Below are 18,243 nucleotides of genomic sequence, written 5' to 3'. Positions count from 1 at the left end.
AACAGCCGTACATCCTTAACCCTTAAAGACCCAGTGTTACTTTTGTCTGTTCCCAAATACATTTTTCTCAAGATTTCACCTTTTTTAAATTATTTATCACCATTTATTCTAATATTATCCTCTGTATTGTGTGTTTTTTCATTGAAAACCATGTATTTTCCAGTATTTAATTCACAGATCCTGCAGATGTTCATGAAAGCTCAGAAGCTGTTTTCAGGCCGTCATGTTGCTACTGTTTTGTCCCTCGACACTTACCGTAGATGTAGTAGGACAGATGCATGAGGGGATAGGTTGTAGGAGAGAAAACGTCCACAAATGAATGTATGAACAACAATAAAGATGACACGGAACTCTCAAAAGATGTTTTTTATTTGATGCAACACAGAACATTACCACTTGGTTCTTCGTCCATTTTCCACACTCACGTTTTCTCGCTTTGTTTATTTTTCTGCTTATGACCTGGTGACGTCCACTCATGTTGCTTAGGAAAACCTGTCAGGAACAACATTTTCAGTTCCCAAAGGCTCTGATTTTCAGTGTGAACATGTCGGTCGGTTCAAGATTAGCTGCGGGAGTAGAGTAAAGTTGGGGGTTATTATATCAGAAACAGAGAAAACTGAAGAAAAAGTGACTTTTTCAGCAAATATATGAATAACTGAATGTAAAAACAAGTGTCCATCCACTGTCATTGATCCAACTCCAGGGGTTTTACTGGTGAATCAATGTTGTCGAAGATGGCTATGTTTCCACGGTAACTACAGAGCCTCTGAACATCCAAATGGGTCATATCTGATGACCGTGAAAAGATGACGAACTGTATTTTACACCAATTATTTACATGTGTTCATAGAATTAATGGTTCAGATGTTATTGAATGTTTTAGATCAGTAGATGGTTTTGGTCTCCAGTTGCTGTTTGGGTCTTTAAGGGTTAATATGAAGGAGAACTGTCGGATACTTCTAGATATACCTGTTTTTTTATTTATTTAAACACTTGTGTGTCGACAGGACGGATGGAACTACACCCACTTCATCACCCCCATCTCCACTCTAGAACGAGACCGCTACCGCTCCCAGCCCACCTTACCCACCAGCCCCCTGCAGATGTCCCCCGTCATCCAATCAGGTAACAGTTCTGACCTTCCTATCTGTCTTCACCTTCCGCCGACCTGTGTGAAACCACTGAGTTCGTTGTTCCGTTTGTGCTCAGGTGGAAGTGCAACATCCTCGCCAGCGATGCTGGGAATCCGAAGGCACAGTTCAAACTACCAGAGGGCGCAGTCATCTATGCAACTCGACTCATACTATGGAGACAACAGTTTACACAAGCGGCAGTACACAGGTACACCTGATTATACTGGCACGGTGTCCCTCAGAGAGCTACCTTTGAACCACTCAACCTTTCAACCAGTTGTCTTGATTTTCTTCTTCAGGGTCTGAGAAGAAAACTCCTTACTTCATTGGAACATATTCTTCCCAGTCAGGAGAGGATTTGAGAAGGTCCCAGGTAAAAGCAGCCTCTGATAAACCACTGTCATTGTCTCTGGTAGATGCAATAACATCCTGTTTATGTAAATGAAACAAGGTGAATCTAAACTTAAAGCTGTTTTTGTTCAGTAGTTTTCCACAACACACAATATATTTGCATTTAGGGAAACTGTGAAAGCAGGAGAACAAGGAATAAAACAAAAAACTTGTACAAAGCAAGTGTTAAGACATATAAAAGTCATTATTTAAACAAAATGTATAAACACGTACTTGAAATCCCAAATTTGTGTAGTGCAGTAGTTGTGAGCACATGTACTTTTAGCCATAAGCTCACGAGTAAATGAGAAAGTAACCAAATAAAGCAAAATAAAAGGTCCTATATGGGTTTAAATAAACATTTATATGTCAGATATGGACTATATGGACAAAAGTATTGGGACACATTATGTCCTGTTCATGCTGATTTAAGGTATAAACATCAATATTTCCTTAAAGGTTAAGGGGGATGTTAGTTTTCGTAGAAAATTATTATTTACAGTCAGAGCATGAAAAATATTTTAGAAATTTAGAGGAAGAACATTTAAAATCATAGTCATGGATAAAAACAAAAAAATCAATGTTGAGAGAAATATAGTCAAAACCATCTCTAAGGCATTTTGGAAACAAAATAACAATTTAAACCAAACTAACCAATGCAATGATATTTATCCCAATATAAAACTATATTATGACATTTGTCATTATTGCAGTGTTTTTCAACCTTAAGGTTGGGACCCCACATGGGGTTGCCTGGAATTTCTAGTAATTGATTTAAAAACAACAACAACAAAAAAAAAAACATACTAATAAAAAATAAATGGTGAGCTGACAGAAACAGTCCCAATCCAAAAACAGACATGACAAACTGTGAAGCTGAAACTGCAGCACTGTGGTTCTGTTTATCTGTCAAATGTTCATTGTGGTCAGTTTCAGATGCTGCAGCTCTTTCATAATTCATAGTTTGAGTTCTTGTTTGTTCAGTATTAATTGTCAGCCTTGGAAATCCAAGCTGGACTGACTGTTCATATCCTGACCAAGGAAAATAAAATTCTAACTTTGTGCAGTAATCTACACCTGGCTTTTCTGCCTCCACCCATAATAATGTACATTATATAGACTAAATGTCATCTACAATTCATGTTTATTTGCAGCGTAGTATAGCAAACTATTACATGATCAAAAACACATTAATTTTAGCAAAAAAAAAAGAGTCTCTGTTTTGAATGTCTGGGGTCGCCAGAAATTTGTGATGTTAAAATGGGGTCACGAGACAAAAAAGGGTGGGAACCACTGCATTATTATTTTGTAACCCAGACCCCTGTTGGAAAGGAAACACCTGAATTCAACGTGTCCACATACTTTTGTCCATATAGTGTGTGAAGGGACATGACTTTTTCTGATTAAACACACAGCAGGTCTCCGTCATTGTAGGCGTTTCCTTTGTGTTTTGGGGGTTTTATTCGTAGAGACCATCAGCATTGCCTTCTGTTCCTGTGTTGTTTTGTGGTTTGCTCAGATCTGCATAATCCGAACCCTAACATGTTGTTGTTGTCAGAACCCAGAGCCATTCTACGACGAGCCTGACAGGAAGAATTACAACAGCTACAGAATGTACCTGTCGTCCCCACAAGGCTACGGAGAGGAGCAGTACGAGGAGGAGCCGGTCCACCTGACCCCGTCCTCCCCCGACGGCTACGCCAGCCAGACGCTCCGATTCAAAGCCAACACTAACTACGTGGACTTCTACTCCACCACACGGAGGCCTTCAAACAGGGCGAACAAGTTCACCGGATCCCCCGACTCGTGGGTGTAAAAATCACACAGACTGTGTCCGTTTAGCTTCAGCGTTTGGCCGTCTGTGTCTGTGGGCGTCTGTGGGTGTGGGTGTGGGTGAGTCGAAGGTGGAGGATGCATGTGAATGTGTGCATTAGTGTTGACACTGTACTGAATGATCAGGGCACAGTTTACTAAGGGCAGCTTTGACTAAGTGGGTCCACGTCCAGCGTAACGCAGATTCAGCGGAACCTTTTAGTTCAACTAAAGCCTCCGCTAACACTGCATTATAAACAGGAGGAGAAGAAGAAAACCAGGGTAGATTTGCATGTCCTAGCAGGTAAAAAGAAGTGAGAAGGATCATCACGTTTGTTTTTTGTTTGTCATTATACAGAAGTGGAACAAAAGTTATTCAGACACCCTTAAAACTGAACATAATCTCAAATATTATCAAGAAATATTTGTGGAAAAATCGATTTTGTGTTTCAAAAGGTGTGGCTATATCAGACAGCAGGGTCTTAGAAAGTCTTTAAAGTCTGGAATTTACAAATCTGCATTTAATACCTTAAAAGTGTCTTTAAAAGGTCTTAAATTTAATATGGTAGGTCTTCAGTTATGTTGACATGAACCTGTTTGGTGTGTTGTGTTTAAATGTGTCTAAGCTGCAAAGAAACTGACGTTAGTTGACTCAGTTCCACCCGTTCCAACCCGACAATTTATATTGAAATTAGGAACCAATAATCATTAACTTTGCAGCCCCCAGTGAGAAATGACTTCAAGGCGTTGGAGTAAATCAATACATTTCTCTAAATTCTGTAAGTCATAAATGTTTGCCAGTATGGCCGTGAAATAGGCATTAAATTCTGTTCTAAGTTGTCTTAAAAGTCTTAAATTTAACTTGTAGAAACCTGGCGGAACCCTGAAACAAATTCAAATTATTATTTTTTGTTTATTGTTAACAAGAAAAAAATAAGCCAACTCCATGTCATGTCCTGGATGTGTTTCATTATTTTGCTGAAACATCCAGTTTTGACCTGGATGGAACTGAGCATGTGCAGAAGGAGCATGTGGGTCTGGAGAGTGGAACGATACTGAGAGAATTCAGTAACTTCAGTGATTCTTAATGTAATATCACAAATGAACGGGGTGAACCAAGCTTTTTTCCACCACTGTAGTTTCACTGACATGATTTTACGCAGACTTTTATCAACAAACTTACAGTTAGGCACAGTGCAGGCAGTTCTAGAACATTCAGCCATACAAAGCCTTTGGAGTCATTCACAAACACTCTGAACGGTGCATTCCTTCAGCTTTTAAAGGGTCAGTGCTCATGTGCACATATTAATAACCTGTACACTTTAATGGGCTACTGATACAAAAATGGAGTTGGACAGTATTTATCTTTTCCTCACTTAAGCACCAAAAGTGTACAGTACTTCCTACTGTTATAAGCTTTAAATAGATGGACCAATTAGAAGGTGAGTGTCTTTGGACAGTGGGAGGAAATATTGCAATTTTTTCTGCAATTTTTGCTTATTTTTTCAAAAAAGCTCCCATGAAATCAGGCTTTTTAGGCTGAAACTATTCCAAAACAAGCCTGAGAACCCAGTGGTTAAAGGTGGTTGCAAGTTGTATTGAATAAAACTGAAATTAGTATGTGAATATTCAGCAGTTTTTAACTAAATATAACTCTGAAAATGCTGCTGCTTTGGAACAAATGCTTTGTTTTCTACAGAAGAGGATTAGGGTCACTGAAAAAAAAAAAAAATTAAGGTCCTTTATGTATTTTTTATTATTCTGAGGAAAAAAGTCTGAATTCTGACTTTATTCTCAGAATAATTAAAAATATATATTGGACCTTCATTTATGTTTTATTTTTTTCAGTGGCCCTAATCCTTTTCCATAGTTTCCTGATATGAAGACATGGTTTAATATGACAGTATAGACAGTAATTGGACTCAAATTAACAATATTACAGGTACTCAAAATGAATATGAAAAAAAAAAAAAAATCCTGGCATAAAACTTACAAATTATCATGTATTTTTTGTGAAAAAAGTTTCACATATTTGAAGAATTGATAAATTGCTTCTCCATCTTCTACCAAATGACCAAATCTTTTAATTTCCCTTCAATGAAAGCTGTTTGATCTGTAGATATTAGAGGATTTCTTATTGAAGAAAATGTGTTTTGCTTTCAGATTTCAGCTTCAGGTTTCCACGCCGTATTTGCTGCGTACTAGATGCATCGGCACAAGTCGCAAAATGGGAGAAAACTCATTGTACAGGTCAGTGAAGCACTAAAAAAAAAACAATACAGTGGATGAGAATTAGAACAGGTTTGCATTTATCTGCGTTACGCTGGACCTGTGGACTGTCGATCTTTTCAGTACAAGGATGGACTTGGTCTAAAGGTGCTTTCTGAAAAGTGCTGCCCAGACTTTGTTAAATACCAGAGTGTTTGTTAATGTCAACAGATTTCATTTTTCTCTGCAGTAAAAGTGTGCAGTGTGTTGGCTTTATGACATAAATATCGTCCGCCAGCATCATCTTGAATGCCAGAGAATCGGAGTTATTGCAGCTGAGGGTCGTGTGCAAAAGGCCAAACCTGGGCCAAATACCGCCGAACTCAAGTAAGTGTTTGGTATTTATTTTTCACAAATCGGCAGCAGCCGTAGAACAAAACACACTATTTGACCCAGGTCTGGAGGACGGGAACGTACCGACCAACATCCTCACTCATGGGAACCTTTAAAGACTCGGAGAACGGGGGTTTTCTCTGTAACCCTTTGTTCTCTGTACATTGGCCAAAAGTGCAGTATATCATGAAGTATGTGAAATATGTGGAAAAACACGTGAAAAACCTATTTGTACAGATACAATGGTTGAACCGTCCTGTTACATTGTTGTATTCAATATGTAGAACTTTATATGTGATTGTGTGAAGAAGACTTTTCTATTATTTATTGATTATTTTTATTAATTTCCTTGTGACCTGACCAAAATACCCCATTTGTCTGTTCTGTCCAAAACTGATGATGATAATGTGCAATGTTCCAGAGGGAAATATATGTATAGGGATTAAAGATTATATCACGATGAGACATTTGGAAGGCTCTCGTCTGTTTTCACCCCCCCCCCCCCCCAAAAAAAAAAAAAAAATGAAAAGGCAAAAAGTAAAGTTAAACAGATATATCTTTATTAGCTTTAATTGCATCAGTTTAGGTATATTCTGAGATACGATGCGACAGCCGAAAGAAACGAGGGAACGAAAACACGACGTTGAAATCATGATGAGGTTAATGCACGGTTTATACACGTAGCCTCAGTTTTTCCTCCCTGAGCATGCCTTTAGAATGAGTCCATGCAGTTACATTCAGTTATGGGTCATTTCCTCCTCAGCTTCAGGAGCTAAAGTCAGTCAGAACCAGCAGCGGATCGGGTCCGAGTCAAACGTAGAAGCAGATCGTTACAGTCGGGACGTCTTTTGGCAACTTCTGGTGCAACTAAAGCCACAAGTGCGGAGCTTTCAAACCAGACCCATCTGCCTAAATATGAGTCTGGCATTGACTCATCTGGTCTGGAACTGGGTGGAGCCGATAAATCAATCACAATTTACCTGATATGGGTCAGATGTGGTTTGATACAATAACAGTAAATGCATTTAGAGACAGTTCAGTCCAAACCTCTGGAAGTCAAAATTAACAGAAGAGGACCCAGACTAATTCTCGTTCAAGAAATCAATTAGAAACGATTCTTAAAAAATAACTTTAGCGACACCGGGCTAGCTTTGTGGGACCGTTACACCAAAAGTGGCCGTGAAATTAGCAAGTAAAAGTAGAATTTGGCATTAAAAATAAATAAATAAATAAAACACCCACTGAGATAATACGGTACATTCAGAAACATGCTCAACCGGCAAAACGAACATCCAACACGTGTCATGAGCAGCTCAAGGGGACACATCCATTACAGACCGTTAGGTTTAGACCAGTGGAAGTTCTTCTGTAAATTAGAGTATATCTGTACATTAATGATAACGTGTGTGTTTCATTTTAAGGGGCGGAGTCTGGTTCGGTATCGGTAAAGGCACAAGGTGTGGCAGAGTGACAAACCTTTGGGAGATTTCAGGGAGATTTCTACAGGTAAAGGGTGTGGACGTGACGTTGACGGAGGTTTGAGCCTCTGAGTGGCGTTCATCTGCTCCAACGCACAAAACAATAATAATGATTACATCGCATTACAAACTGTTTTATACCTGTATGCAACAAGTAACGGCCAAATATATACATGTTTTAACTAGTAGGTCCTGAGATTAACATTCTGTATTTTTTATCATTAAATTAAAATATGAATTCATTTAAATAGAAAAGCAGCATTGAATTGTGTGTTTTGTTAGTTTGTTGCTAGTTAGCATTAACATCAAGTATTAGTGCTGTAACAGATTGCTAATGCTAGCAGCCCATTAGCCGTGACTAGCATTCTGGTGTTTCCACATTGGATTTTAGGTTTATTTATGGTCTGGATTCAGCAGAAAAATGCATTATTTCCATGCAGAATTGATGATTTATCAGTAAAAATCCTAGTCATGAGCTAAATTTGGGTCGTGGAGTGATGACAAAGTGAGAATTCATGTTTCAATAGCAACAAAGTAAAGTGCATATCATTACTTTTCTAACTGTACATTGTTAAAGCACTTACTTGACATTAAAGATAGTCGCACATGTTTTATCCGTGTCTCCAGATGCTGCACATGCATCACTGTAGGTCTTAAAGAACATGGGGAACATGGGTCTGAGTCCAGTTGCCTCTAATTTTAGCAGATAATCGTTTGTTTCGCTCCCTGTTTTGTAGTTTCCTGGCTGCGTTGCATGGTGTTTTGCCACTCAGAGGGCGTGTTCCAGCGGGTAAGTGACGTGTACACCCTCTACACAAGTGGAAAAAAGCTTTATGGACACCCCATCCATGTGGAAAACTGCATTAAGAATCACTCTTAAGTCACTGTTCCATTCACTTAACCCACATGCTCCTTCTGCACGTGCTCAGTTCCATCCAAGTCAAAACTGGATGATTCAGCAAAATAATGCTAATGTTCAAACTGTCAAGAATTTAATTTATATATTTTACTTCTGATTTTATTGTAAAGCACTTTGTGAAATCTTTCTGCAAAAAGTGCAATATAAATAACCTTTATTATATTATTTTTTTCTTGTTTACCAAAAAAAAAAAAGCATTTTTTTGTGTCTGTTTGATGCAGTCATACTTTTAGAAACACAAAAGATTTTTACACAAATACTTCATCATAATTGAAATTGTGTAAAGTTTTAACTTTTTTCTACTATTCTATTGATCAGTTGAGGTATATTAAAATTTTATTCTCTGTTCAGTCAAAAAATCATGTGATGGACTGAAAAACTTTTTATTCATTCATATTGAAAATGTCTTTGTTAAGGGAGAATAAATGACAAAACCAATTTAAACGAACAGAAATAACATCTGTATTGGCATCAAATGAGAAATTTACACATCATTTACAGGTAATAAATGTACATATTTCCTTCATATTACCTGACTTTACCGACTGTGAAATCTTGTACTTTTTTGAATATTTTAAGGGTGTCCAAAAGTGTTTTTCCACTTCTGTATATCTGTAGAAAAGCAGTGTTCTGTGCTGGTTATTGTTCGATCTGATTGGTTGATCAAGAGCTTCACAACACGAGCACAAACCACTGCGAGGCTCCTTAAAATCCCCAAAAGGCGTCGATTATACGAGTAGATTTCATCCTGTGTTTGCGTACGATACTAATAACCAGAGGGAACACGTGATTGGCTGGTCAGTGTCCCTCCAGTGAGAGCAAACAGGACGTTAGAGGAGACAAACATAATAGATTAGGGATAAAAGACTCGAACTGAACATGCTGTGGCAGTATGTTTTCGCTGCGAACATGCGTTTGTGCAAAATGTTACTTCAAATCAACTGCAACGGCGCCGACTGTCAGTCCTCTGAGTGAATGCTGGTTCAAGATTCGGTATCACAATCGGTAACAAAGTATCGTTCTGTTGTCGTGATGCTTGGTTCTGTTGCGCACTGTACTTAAAACAAAACTTGGACGATGAGTGGGACCACAGGACACAGACGGCCCCGCCCACCGTTTCCTAAAAGCACGAGTGAAGAAGACATTAAAGCCAAACACGGTCTACGTGTGGAATCTGCAACTGGAACATGTCTACATCTCATAACAGTATGTACATGGTGGTCGTCATGGTGATTCTCTGAGCGGCGACGGCGACTGGTACGATGGGCGGTCCGGTCGGTGGTTGGACGGGAAGGGGCAGAGCTTGTGGTTTCGATGGTGGACATGCTTGGAGCTGTTGATGGCCAGTCTGTGGAGGAGAAACGCAGCTTTATTGGGTAAGATCCGCCCCCTGGTGGCGGTCACAGGTACTTGCGTCTGATTTTTGATGCAGTGTGTGTTTATATGATGTCAGAACTGTGTTTGTGTAAATGTGTGTGTGCGTGCAGCTTTAGACATAGATGTATATATCTATTTTTTTTTCTTTCAATTTAAAAGTAATTCAGCCTCATGTCAAAAATAACAGTAATACTCGATATGTTTCAGAGGGATATTGTGTCTTCTAAGGTGACAAGTGTGAGGTTTTTTTTTTCTTAAAACAAAAAAATGAAAAATTAATTTTTTATGCTCTTATATTGTCACCTTACTAAAATAATTATGTACGTAATGTTTTCCCCAAATCATCTCAGGAAACAGGTCTTTACGGGATTAATATCAAATTATAAATGAATAAATATCTATAGTTATGATCAGGACTGAGGCCAGTTAATGTGACGATAACTTTATTTACATTGATTCTAATATTTTAAAGCAGTGTTCAGTTACAGTTTCCTCTGACACTGTACAAAAAGTTTTTAAAAAAAAGCATAAAAATCAGTGTTGTGAATAACTGACATATGTTCCATGTCATTTATGATACAGGATATGTAGAAGGGTTTGACACTGACAATACCAACAAAAGTTGATTTTTTAAAAAAAAAAACCAAACTGTAAGATAGTGTTTGTATTTAACTTTATTCAGTTGTTTTTTTTTTTACATTTTGTGCTGCACGTACATTAAACCAACACTGTAAATAATGTGTGTGTTGATCAGATCAATGCGACTCCAGATTCAGACGTGTGTGTTCACCTGGTTGTGGTTCTAGTTGTTGTGGGTGTAGACGCCTCCGGCCCTGATGGAGCTGCTGATTGGAGACGACAGTGGATGATGTCCAGGCCTGATGGGCTTCGCTGTGGAGCGGTGAGGAAATGCATCAATGAGAGATAGGTAGGTAGAGAGGGATAGATGAGAGAGGGGGGGGGGGGGAGATGAGGGAGAGCGAGAGATAGAGGATAGAGGGGGGGATAGATGATAGAGAGATGGAGGGAGGGATAGATGACAGAGATAGAGGGGGGAGAGCGACAGAGTGGGGGGATAGATGATAGAGATAGAGGGGGGAGAGAGAGGAATAGAGATAGATGATAGAGATGAGGGAGAGCGAGCAAGAGAGAGGGATAGATGATAGAGAGAGGAATAGAGATAGAGGGGGAGAGAGAGGAATAGAGATAGATAGATAGATGACAGAGATTGAGAGAGGGGAGACAGGGATAGATGACAGACGGGGGAAGAGAGGGAGAGATGACAGAGGGTAGAGAGGGAGAGATGATAGAGGGGAGAGAGAGAGGAATCGAGAGAGAGGGTGGAGAGAGAGAGGGAGAGATGATAGAGGGGGAGAGATGAGAGAGAGGGAGAGATGACAGACGGGGGAAGAGAGGAATAGATGACAGACGGGGGAAGAGAGGAATATAGATAGAGGGGGGAGAGAGAGAGGGAGAGATGATAGAGGGGGGAGAGAGGAATAGATAGAGGGGGAGAGATGAGAGAGAGATGAGGGAGAGGGATAGATGACAGACGGGGGAAGAGAGGAATAGAGATAGAGGGTGGAGAGAGAGAGGGAGAGATGATAGAGGGGTGAGAGATGATAGAGGGGGGAGAGAGGAATAGAGATAGAGTGGAGGGAGAGAGGGATAGAGAGAGGAATAGAGATGGGGGGGGGAGATGAGAGAGAGAGATGACAGACGGGGGAAGAGAGGAATAGAGATAGAGGGGGAGAGAGGGAGAGATGATAGATGATGGAGAGAGGGATAGATGACAGACAGGGGAAGAGAGGGATAGAGGATAGAGAGAGAGGGAGAGATGAGAGAGGGGGGAGAGAGGAATAGAGATAGAGGGGGGATAGATGACAGACAGGGGAAGAGAGGAAAAGAGATAGAGGGGAGAGAGGGATAGATGAGAGAGATGACAGACGGGGGAAGAGAGGGAGAGATGAGGGAGAGGGAGAGATGACAGACGGGGGAGAGAGAGGAATAGAGATAGATGATGGAGAGAGGGATAGATGACAGACGGGAGAAGAGAGGAATAGAGATAGAGGGGGAGAGAGAGAGGAATAGAGATAGAGGGGAGAGAGAGAGATGACAGACGGGGGAAGAGAGGAATAGAGATAGAGGGGGAGAGAGAGGAATAGAGATAGAGGGGGGGGGAGAGAGGGAGAGATGATAGAGGGAAGAGAGAGAGGAATAGATAGAGAGGGAGAGGGGAGAGAGGGATAGATGACAGAGAGAGGAATAGAGATGGGGGGGGATGAGAGAGAGAGAGATGACAGACGGGGGAAGAGAGGAATAGAGATAGAGGGAGAGGGGAATAGATGATAGAGAGAGGAATAGAGATGGGGGGAGAGATGAGAGAGAGAGGGAGAGAGATGACAGATGGGGGAAGAGAGGGAGAGATGAGAGAGAGATGAGGGAGAGGGAGAGATGACAGACGGGAGAAGAGAGGAATAGAGATAGAGGGGGAGAGAGAGGAATAGAGATAGAGGGGGAGAGAGGGATAGATGACAGACGGGAGAAGAGAGGAATAGAGATAGAGGGGGGAGAGAGAGGGAGAGATGAGAGAAGGGGGAGAGAGGAATAGAGATAGATGGCGAGAGGGATAGATGACAGACGGGAGAAGAGAGGAATAGAGATAGAGGGGGAGAGAGAGGAATAGAGATAGGGGGGGGGGGGAGAGGGAGAGATGATAGAGGGGAGAGAGAGAGGGGGGGAGAGAGGGATAGATGACAGACCGGAGAAGAGAGGAATAGAGATAGAGGGGAGAGAGAGAGAGGAATAGAGATAGATAGGGATGGAGGGAGAGAGAGGGAGGATAGACGGAAGAAGGATGAGGGAGAGCAAGAGATAGTGGGGGGGGATAGATGATAGAGGGTTAGACATACAGTAAATACATTTGGTCTACATCTCATCTGTCTGTCTGTACATTCTGCTGTAACTCTACATTCATGCTGTTCAGTCCTGGACTCTGCACAGCCTCAGTAGTGTCCACTGTCCCCTTTACGTCCTGTCGTTCATTATTGGACACACTGATGAGTGCAGGTGTGTCCGCTCCTACTTGGTCTGTCTACTGTGGTCAGACACACCTGCGCTCATCAGTGTGTCCAATAATGACAGACAGGAGGTGCTGGAGCTGTACACAGAACCCAGTATCCTTAATTCATATTCAATATGTCGCTGTTCTACACTCTGTAAATGTACTTACGTTTTCTGTTAATCTATGATCTCTGGTGTTATTAATTTCAAGACATTCTACTGATTTTTGGATTGTTGACTGGAATGACTGATCAATAACAGCATCAATAAAATAATCTACAAACCTCAAACTGGAAAATGTGTTTCACTATCATGACGATTATGCCTCATGTCACTAATTAGCATCGTAAGTCGCTTTTCCATTGACCCTCAAATTGCGCGAATATAACTTGCACATAAAAATTTACCTAATAAAAAAAAAGTTTCGCCAAAAGTCTCATTTTTCGATTAAAAGTGTTCGCGCTGGCAAGAGGTGGTTTTTCGGCTTTTTTAGCACAAATGGTATATCACGCGAAACTGCAATGGAAAGACCATTTTTCGCAAGTAGAGTGAAGTAAATTTTAAAAAACGGATGTTGACGTACGTTACAACAAGTGAAGAAGAAGAAACGTAACGTGTGGACGCACCAGGAAACCCAATCATTTTTTAAAATTTACTACGAGATAGAAGGGTAACATATAATAATAACAGATATATCTGTAAATCAACATGATATTTACGTTTGTCCCCATGTTTTTGGAATGGCTTCTCGTGGCATCTCGCGACAATTAACAAATCATCGCATTTGAGATTTAATGGAAAAATCGACATTACGCACATTATGACATTACGTTACAAGTGAAGAAGAAAAGTTTTAAAAGACACATAATGCTGTATGTGTGGACACGCCAGAAAACCAAAACATTTTTTAAATTTAGTTCAGTATAGAGGTATAATATATAACAGTGGTTCCCAACCTTTTATGGTTCATGACCCCATTTTAACATCACAAATTTTGTGGCGACCCCAGACCTTCAAAACAGGGACTTTTTTTTTTGCTAAAATTAATTTGCATTTGATCATGTAGCTAATATTTTGTTCAACTATGTTGCAAATATCAATTTTAGACGACATTTAGGTTATATCATGTATATGATGCAGCTTTTTTTATTTTTACTAAGTGTGGTGTTTTAATTATGACATATATATTGAATTATTATATCAAATTTTTTATTAGCAATTTTTTTTTTTTATCAATTACTAGAAATTTCAGGTGACCCCATTTGAATTCCAGGTGACCCCACATGGGGTCCCGACCCCAAGGTTGAAAAACACTGACATATATAATAATAATGAATATATCTGTAAATCAACACCATATTTACGACGGTCACCATGTTTATGGAATGACTTCTCGTGTCATGTCGCGATAATAAATAAACAAATCATCGTATTTGTGATTTAATGGAAAAACGGACATTACGCACTGATGTTTTTTCGACATTTAGTAAATATCGGTTAAGTTTTGCGCAGATGTCCAATGGAAAAGCGACTGTAGTTTCTGTAGGTTTTACAATCTCCACTGAATTTAACGTCTGCATTACAGCGACAGCACTATTAATTTGTGCTATTTTTCCTACACACATGCACTAAGGGGTTAAGTATGTGTTATTTTTAAACATACAGTCCAGTGGGTTTTGGGGGTGTGTGGGTGTGAACTCACCGATCTGTGCCGAGTAGCCCCTCCTGGCCATGTTCTTGGCCCGTACGGCCTCTTTGATGCGGTCCACTTCCTGCTGGTAGCGCTTGCGGTCCCTCATGGCGTTCTCCTTGGCTTCCTTCAGGGCGTTCTCCAGGGCTTTGACTCGCTCGGCCGTGGCGCGAAGACGCTTCTCCAGCTTGGGCAGCTCGCATCGAAGGTCTGCGTTGTCTCGGACCAGCTGAACACAAACGACATCGGGCTCAGAAATGAACTGTAGGGCATCACATGGCTTTCATGAGCCCGGTCTTTACCTGCTTGTGGACCTTGGTGAGTTGTTCCAGGTTGTTTTCCAGGAAGGAGATCTTCTGTTTCTGGGCCACGTTTCCAAGTCCTTCTTCACAGTCCAGCTCTGCACTCTGGAAAAACAAACAAACAAAAAAAAAATGCTGTGTTGAAGTGAATGGAATCAAATGGACAACTGACCAGACCAGACCAGATCAGACTGACCTTCTTAACCCGTGTGGTGAGGTCCTGGACGAAGAGTTTACGCAGGTTGTGCAGAGTCTGGAGCTCTTTGGCCTGAAGGGAAACAATTAATAATAATAATAACACTGGTCAACAACAAATTTATTGTTGAAGTTTTTGAGCTGATTTAGGATAATTTTGGTGTGCTGAATCCAAAAATCACATTAATTTTGCTCAATCAGGTCAACTTTCTGAACTATGCTACATATTGGCTTTTTAACATTTTTGCTTACATTTATGGGCATTTTCACATCATATGATACAAAATTCTTTCATATTTCTTGCAATAAACGAGTTCTGAAGATTTTACTTTTGCCAATTTATGATTGTTTTTTTTAATATTACAGGTGAATGAAATGGCTTCGATGAGAAGCTCTTGCAAAAATAAGCCTGACGTATTCTGCTAAATCTGCGGTGAATACACCATTGTACCTAACAGGAATCAAGTCACAAGTTTCAGAAAGTGTGCTTACCAATCTTATTTTGGTATTAATTATTATACTTTGTGAGAAGATCAAATTTTTCAAAATCAAACTAGCAAAAAAACCTGACCTGATTGAGAAAAACAGATGTCATTTTGGATTTAGCGGTGCAAAATGGTCCTAATTCAGTTGAAAAAACCTAGACAACTTGCAAAAAACATTTTTTGTAACCTACTGTAATAATAGTAATAATAACTTTATTTATATAGCTCCTTTAAAAACCGAGTTTACAAAGTGCTTTGACAGACAAAGCAAAAGTGCACAACAGCAGAAAAAAAACCCCAACACAATAAAAGATGAATACAGCAAACATGAAAACATGACTAACTGAATATATCGTAGTGGAGAGGGCAGAAATAACAGAACATGATGCTGTCAGATCAATGCGGAATGAAGGAGTGGAATAAAACAACATCATGTATGTCAGTATAAATGAATAAGCAAAACAGGGTGAAATTAAATATTCAACATTTAAAAGAGACATCAGATGAAGGCAAGTCTATAAAAATGCGTTTTAAGAAGCGATTTAAAAGCTGACACTAATTCCGCAAGCCTCATCTCCTCGGGCAGGTCGTTCCAAAGTCGAGGGGCCCTGACGGAGAAGGCGCGGTCGCCTTTCGATTTAAACCTCGACTTTGGAGCGGCCAGGAGCCCTCCGCCCGAGCATCTCAGAAATGTACGGGTCACATCCTCCTGAAACCACAAAAGTCAACTTTTTTTTTCTCTCTCTCTCTCTTAGTTGCTCAGACTCACACTCCCCAAACTGATGTAACCATCTATGCGGAACTCCCTCCCTCGCCATCATCTCCAAATCTCTCCCTTTTAAACAGAGGGCATTCATACACAGACTGGAGGCTAATCCTGAGGGACTAGACGAAGCAGACGACAGCTTATCTTGTTTTAGACGTTTAGTTTGGGGATTTTACAGTAAAGTTTTGAAGATGCTGCGAAAGGAAGGTCTACCATGTTCAGGTTGGGAAAGAAACTACAACCAGATGTGTCATAGTTTATGACTTGGCCAAAATGTTATTTACAACTAAAATCAACTAAAACTGCACCAACAAAAGCCTGTTTAAACTAGACTAAATCTAGTTCTGATTTAAATTTTTGGTGCGACTTTAACATATGTCACATCAGACATTAAAACTAGCCAGAAAGTAATCTCGATGACGAAATCAGAAGAATTATATAATTTTGGTGTTATTGCATCTGATCTCTGGTTTTAAATGTGTTAAAACTAGTTTTTTGGGTTTTTTATACTTGATTTTTAACAGATTTGACGTTTTTTAACAAATAGACAAAAGTCGACTTTTTTACATGAAATAACTGCTTTGATTGGAATGGAAACAACATGGTGAAACCGTTTTTTCAGATACTTTTCATTGACTTTCCTTTGCAGTGGAAAGCATCTTTTTTTCATGACTTGCAACCCCCCCCCCCCCCCCCCCCCCCAAACCAAACATATCACATCATCCCACATCTAACATTAAAATTAGAATAATGGTCAGCTGTGAACTCTGGTCCCTGACAGAGGACACACGTGCACAGCTGGGCCGAAAAGGATATCTAACGTTGTGAAAATCAATGGTTAGTTCCTGCTCTGAACAGAAGGGGGCAGCATTTTACCACAGAGCTGATTAGTATGGAGGCCTCTGAAGGGGTGATTTAAGTCAGGGGTCTCAAACATGCGCCCGGGGGCCAAATGCGGCCTGCCAAAGGTTCCAATGCGGCCCGTGGGATGAATTAACAAAGTGCAAAAATTCCACAGTCAAGGGTGTCGAACTCATTTTAGCTTAAGGTTCCACATACAGACCAATATGATTTCAAGTTAAATAATAGCGTAATAACCTAAAAAGAATGACTTCTTGGTTTGATGTGAAAAAAATAACATCACATTATGCCTATAAATAGTGTTTGTTTTAGTGCAAAAAATAACATTAAATTATGAAAATATTTACATTTACAAACTATCGTGTAACAACAAAATGTGAATAACCTGAACAAATATGAACATCCTGAAATGTCTGAAGAAAATTAAGCACAGTTTTAACAATTTCCTGCCTGTTATTAAGTGTTTGGTGTGTTTGTAGATCCGATCCATAATGCACATGTAGAAATGATAAGTTGAGGCAGAATACTGTTAAAATTGCACTTATTTTTGTGAAGAAATTTCATGTTTTTTTGAGGTTATTCACATCCTTTTTGTTTGGATAGTTTATAAAAGTAAGTATTTTCACAATTTAATGGGTTTTTTGCACTAAAACAAAGACAAAATTTGGAGTTGTCATCATTTATAGGTTATTATGTTATTATTTTACTGGTCCGGCCCACTGGAGATCAAATCAGGCTGAGTGTGGCCCCTGAACGAAAATGAGTTTGAGAGCCTTGATTTAAGCGTCAACAGCCAATGAACTGACTACAATCATGTTCAGATAATATAAACAACACATGACTGCTCTGTTTTTGCACGATGATGATGATATTCAGAAAAAAAAAATTAAGCACAATGATTCTTACAATACAATATTCTGCCTCAGTTTATCATTTACACGTGTGCATTATAAATAACAGATCGCAGTGGATCTATAAATACACAAAACATTTAGGAACAGACCGAATATTGTTAAATATGCCGTTATTTTCCTTATGACGTTTCGGGTTGTTCATACACTACAAACAAAAAATTGAGGATATTTCTCTTTTTTTTTTGTCATTTTTGCCGTTTGTAAATAAAACTGATCATTAAAGAAATGTGTTTCAATTCACACAAAAAAGTAAAAAG

General features: G+C 39.6%; 2 protein-coding genes across 3 annotated transcripts in view; one reads left to right on the top strand and one right to left on the bottom strand.

Annotated features, from left to right (window-relative positions):
• The window catches only part of LOC115431197 (plakophilin-4-like), a 106,984-nt gene extending 103,070 nt beyond the window's left edge, over positions 1–3,914 (top strand). For both annotated transcript variants that reach the window (XM_030151438.1, XM_030151431.1), the window contains exons 19-22: positions 1,008–1,125; positions 1,210–1,341; positions 1,433–1,506; positions 3,082–3,914. In XM_030151438.1, the coding sequence (XP_030007298.1) occupies positions 1,008–1,125; positions 1,210–1,341; positions 1,433–1,506; positions 3,082–3,339 (582 nt within the window). In that variant the 3' untranslated portion in view covers positions 3,340–3,914. The remainder of the gene's footprint in view (positions 1–1,007; positions 1,126–1,209; positions 1,342–1,432; positions 1,507–3,081) is intronic.
• Positions 3,915–6,474: 2,560 nt separating this feature from the next.
• Positions 6,475–18,243, bottom strand: part of LOC115431816 (kinesin heavy chain-like) — a 55,028-nt gene continuing 43,259 nt past the window's right edge. The window contains 5 exon segments of the mRNA XM_030152470.1: positions 6,475–9,681; positions 10,501–10,601; positions 14,476–14,692; positions 14,766–14,870; positions 14,962–15,033. Of these exon segments, the coding sequence (XP_030008330.1) occupies positions 10,513–10,601; positions 14,476–14,692; positions 14,766–14,870; positions 14,962–15,033 (483 nt within the window). The 3' untranslated portion in view covers positions 6,475–9,681; positions 10,501–10,512.

This window comes from Sphaeramia orbicularis, chromosome 2, assembly GCF_902148855.1.
Source record: "Sphaeramia orbicularis chromosome 2, fSphaOr1.1, whole genome shotgun sequence".
NCBI lineage: Eukaryota > Metazoa > Chordata > Actinopteri > Kurtiformes > Apogonidae > Sphaeramia > Sphaeramia orbicularis.
Note: the sequence above shows the minus strand (reverse complement) of the source record. Positions and strands in the feature narration are given on the sequence as shown.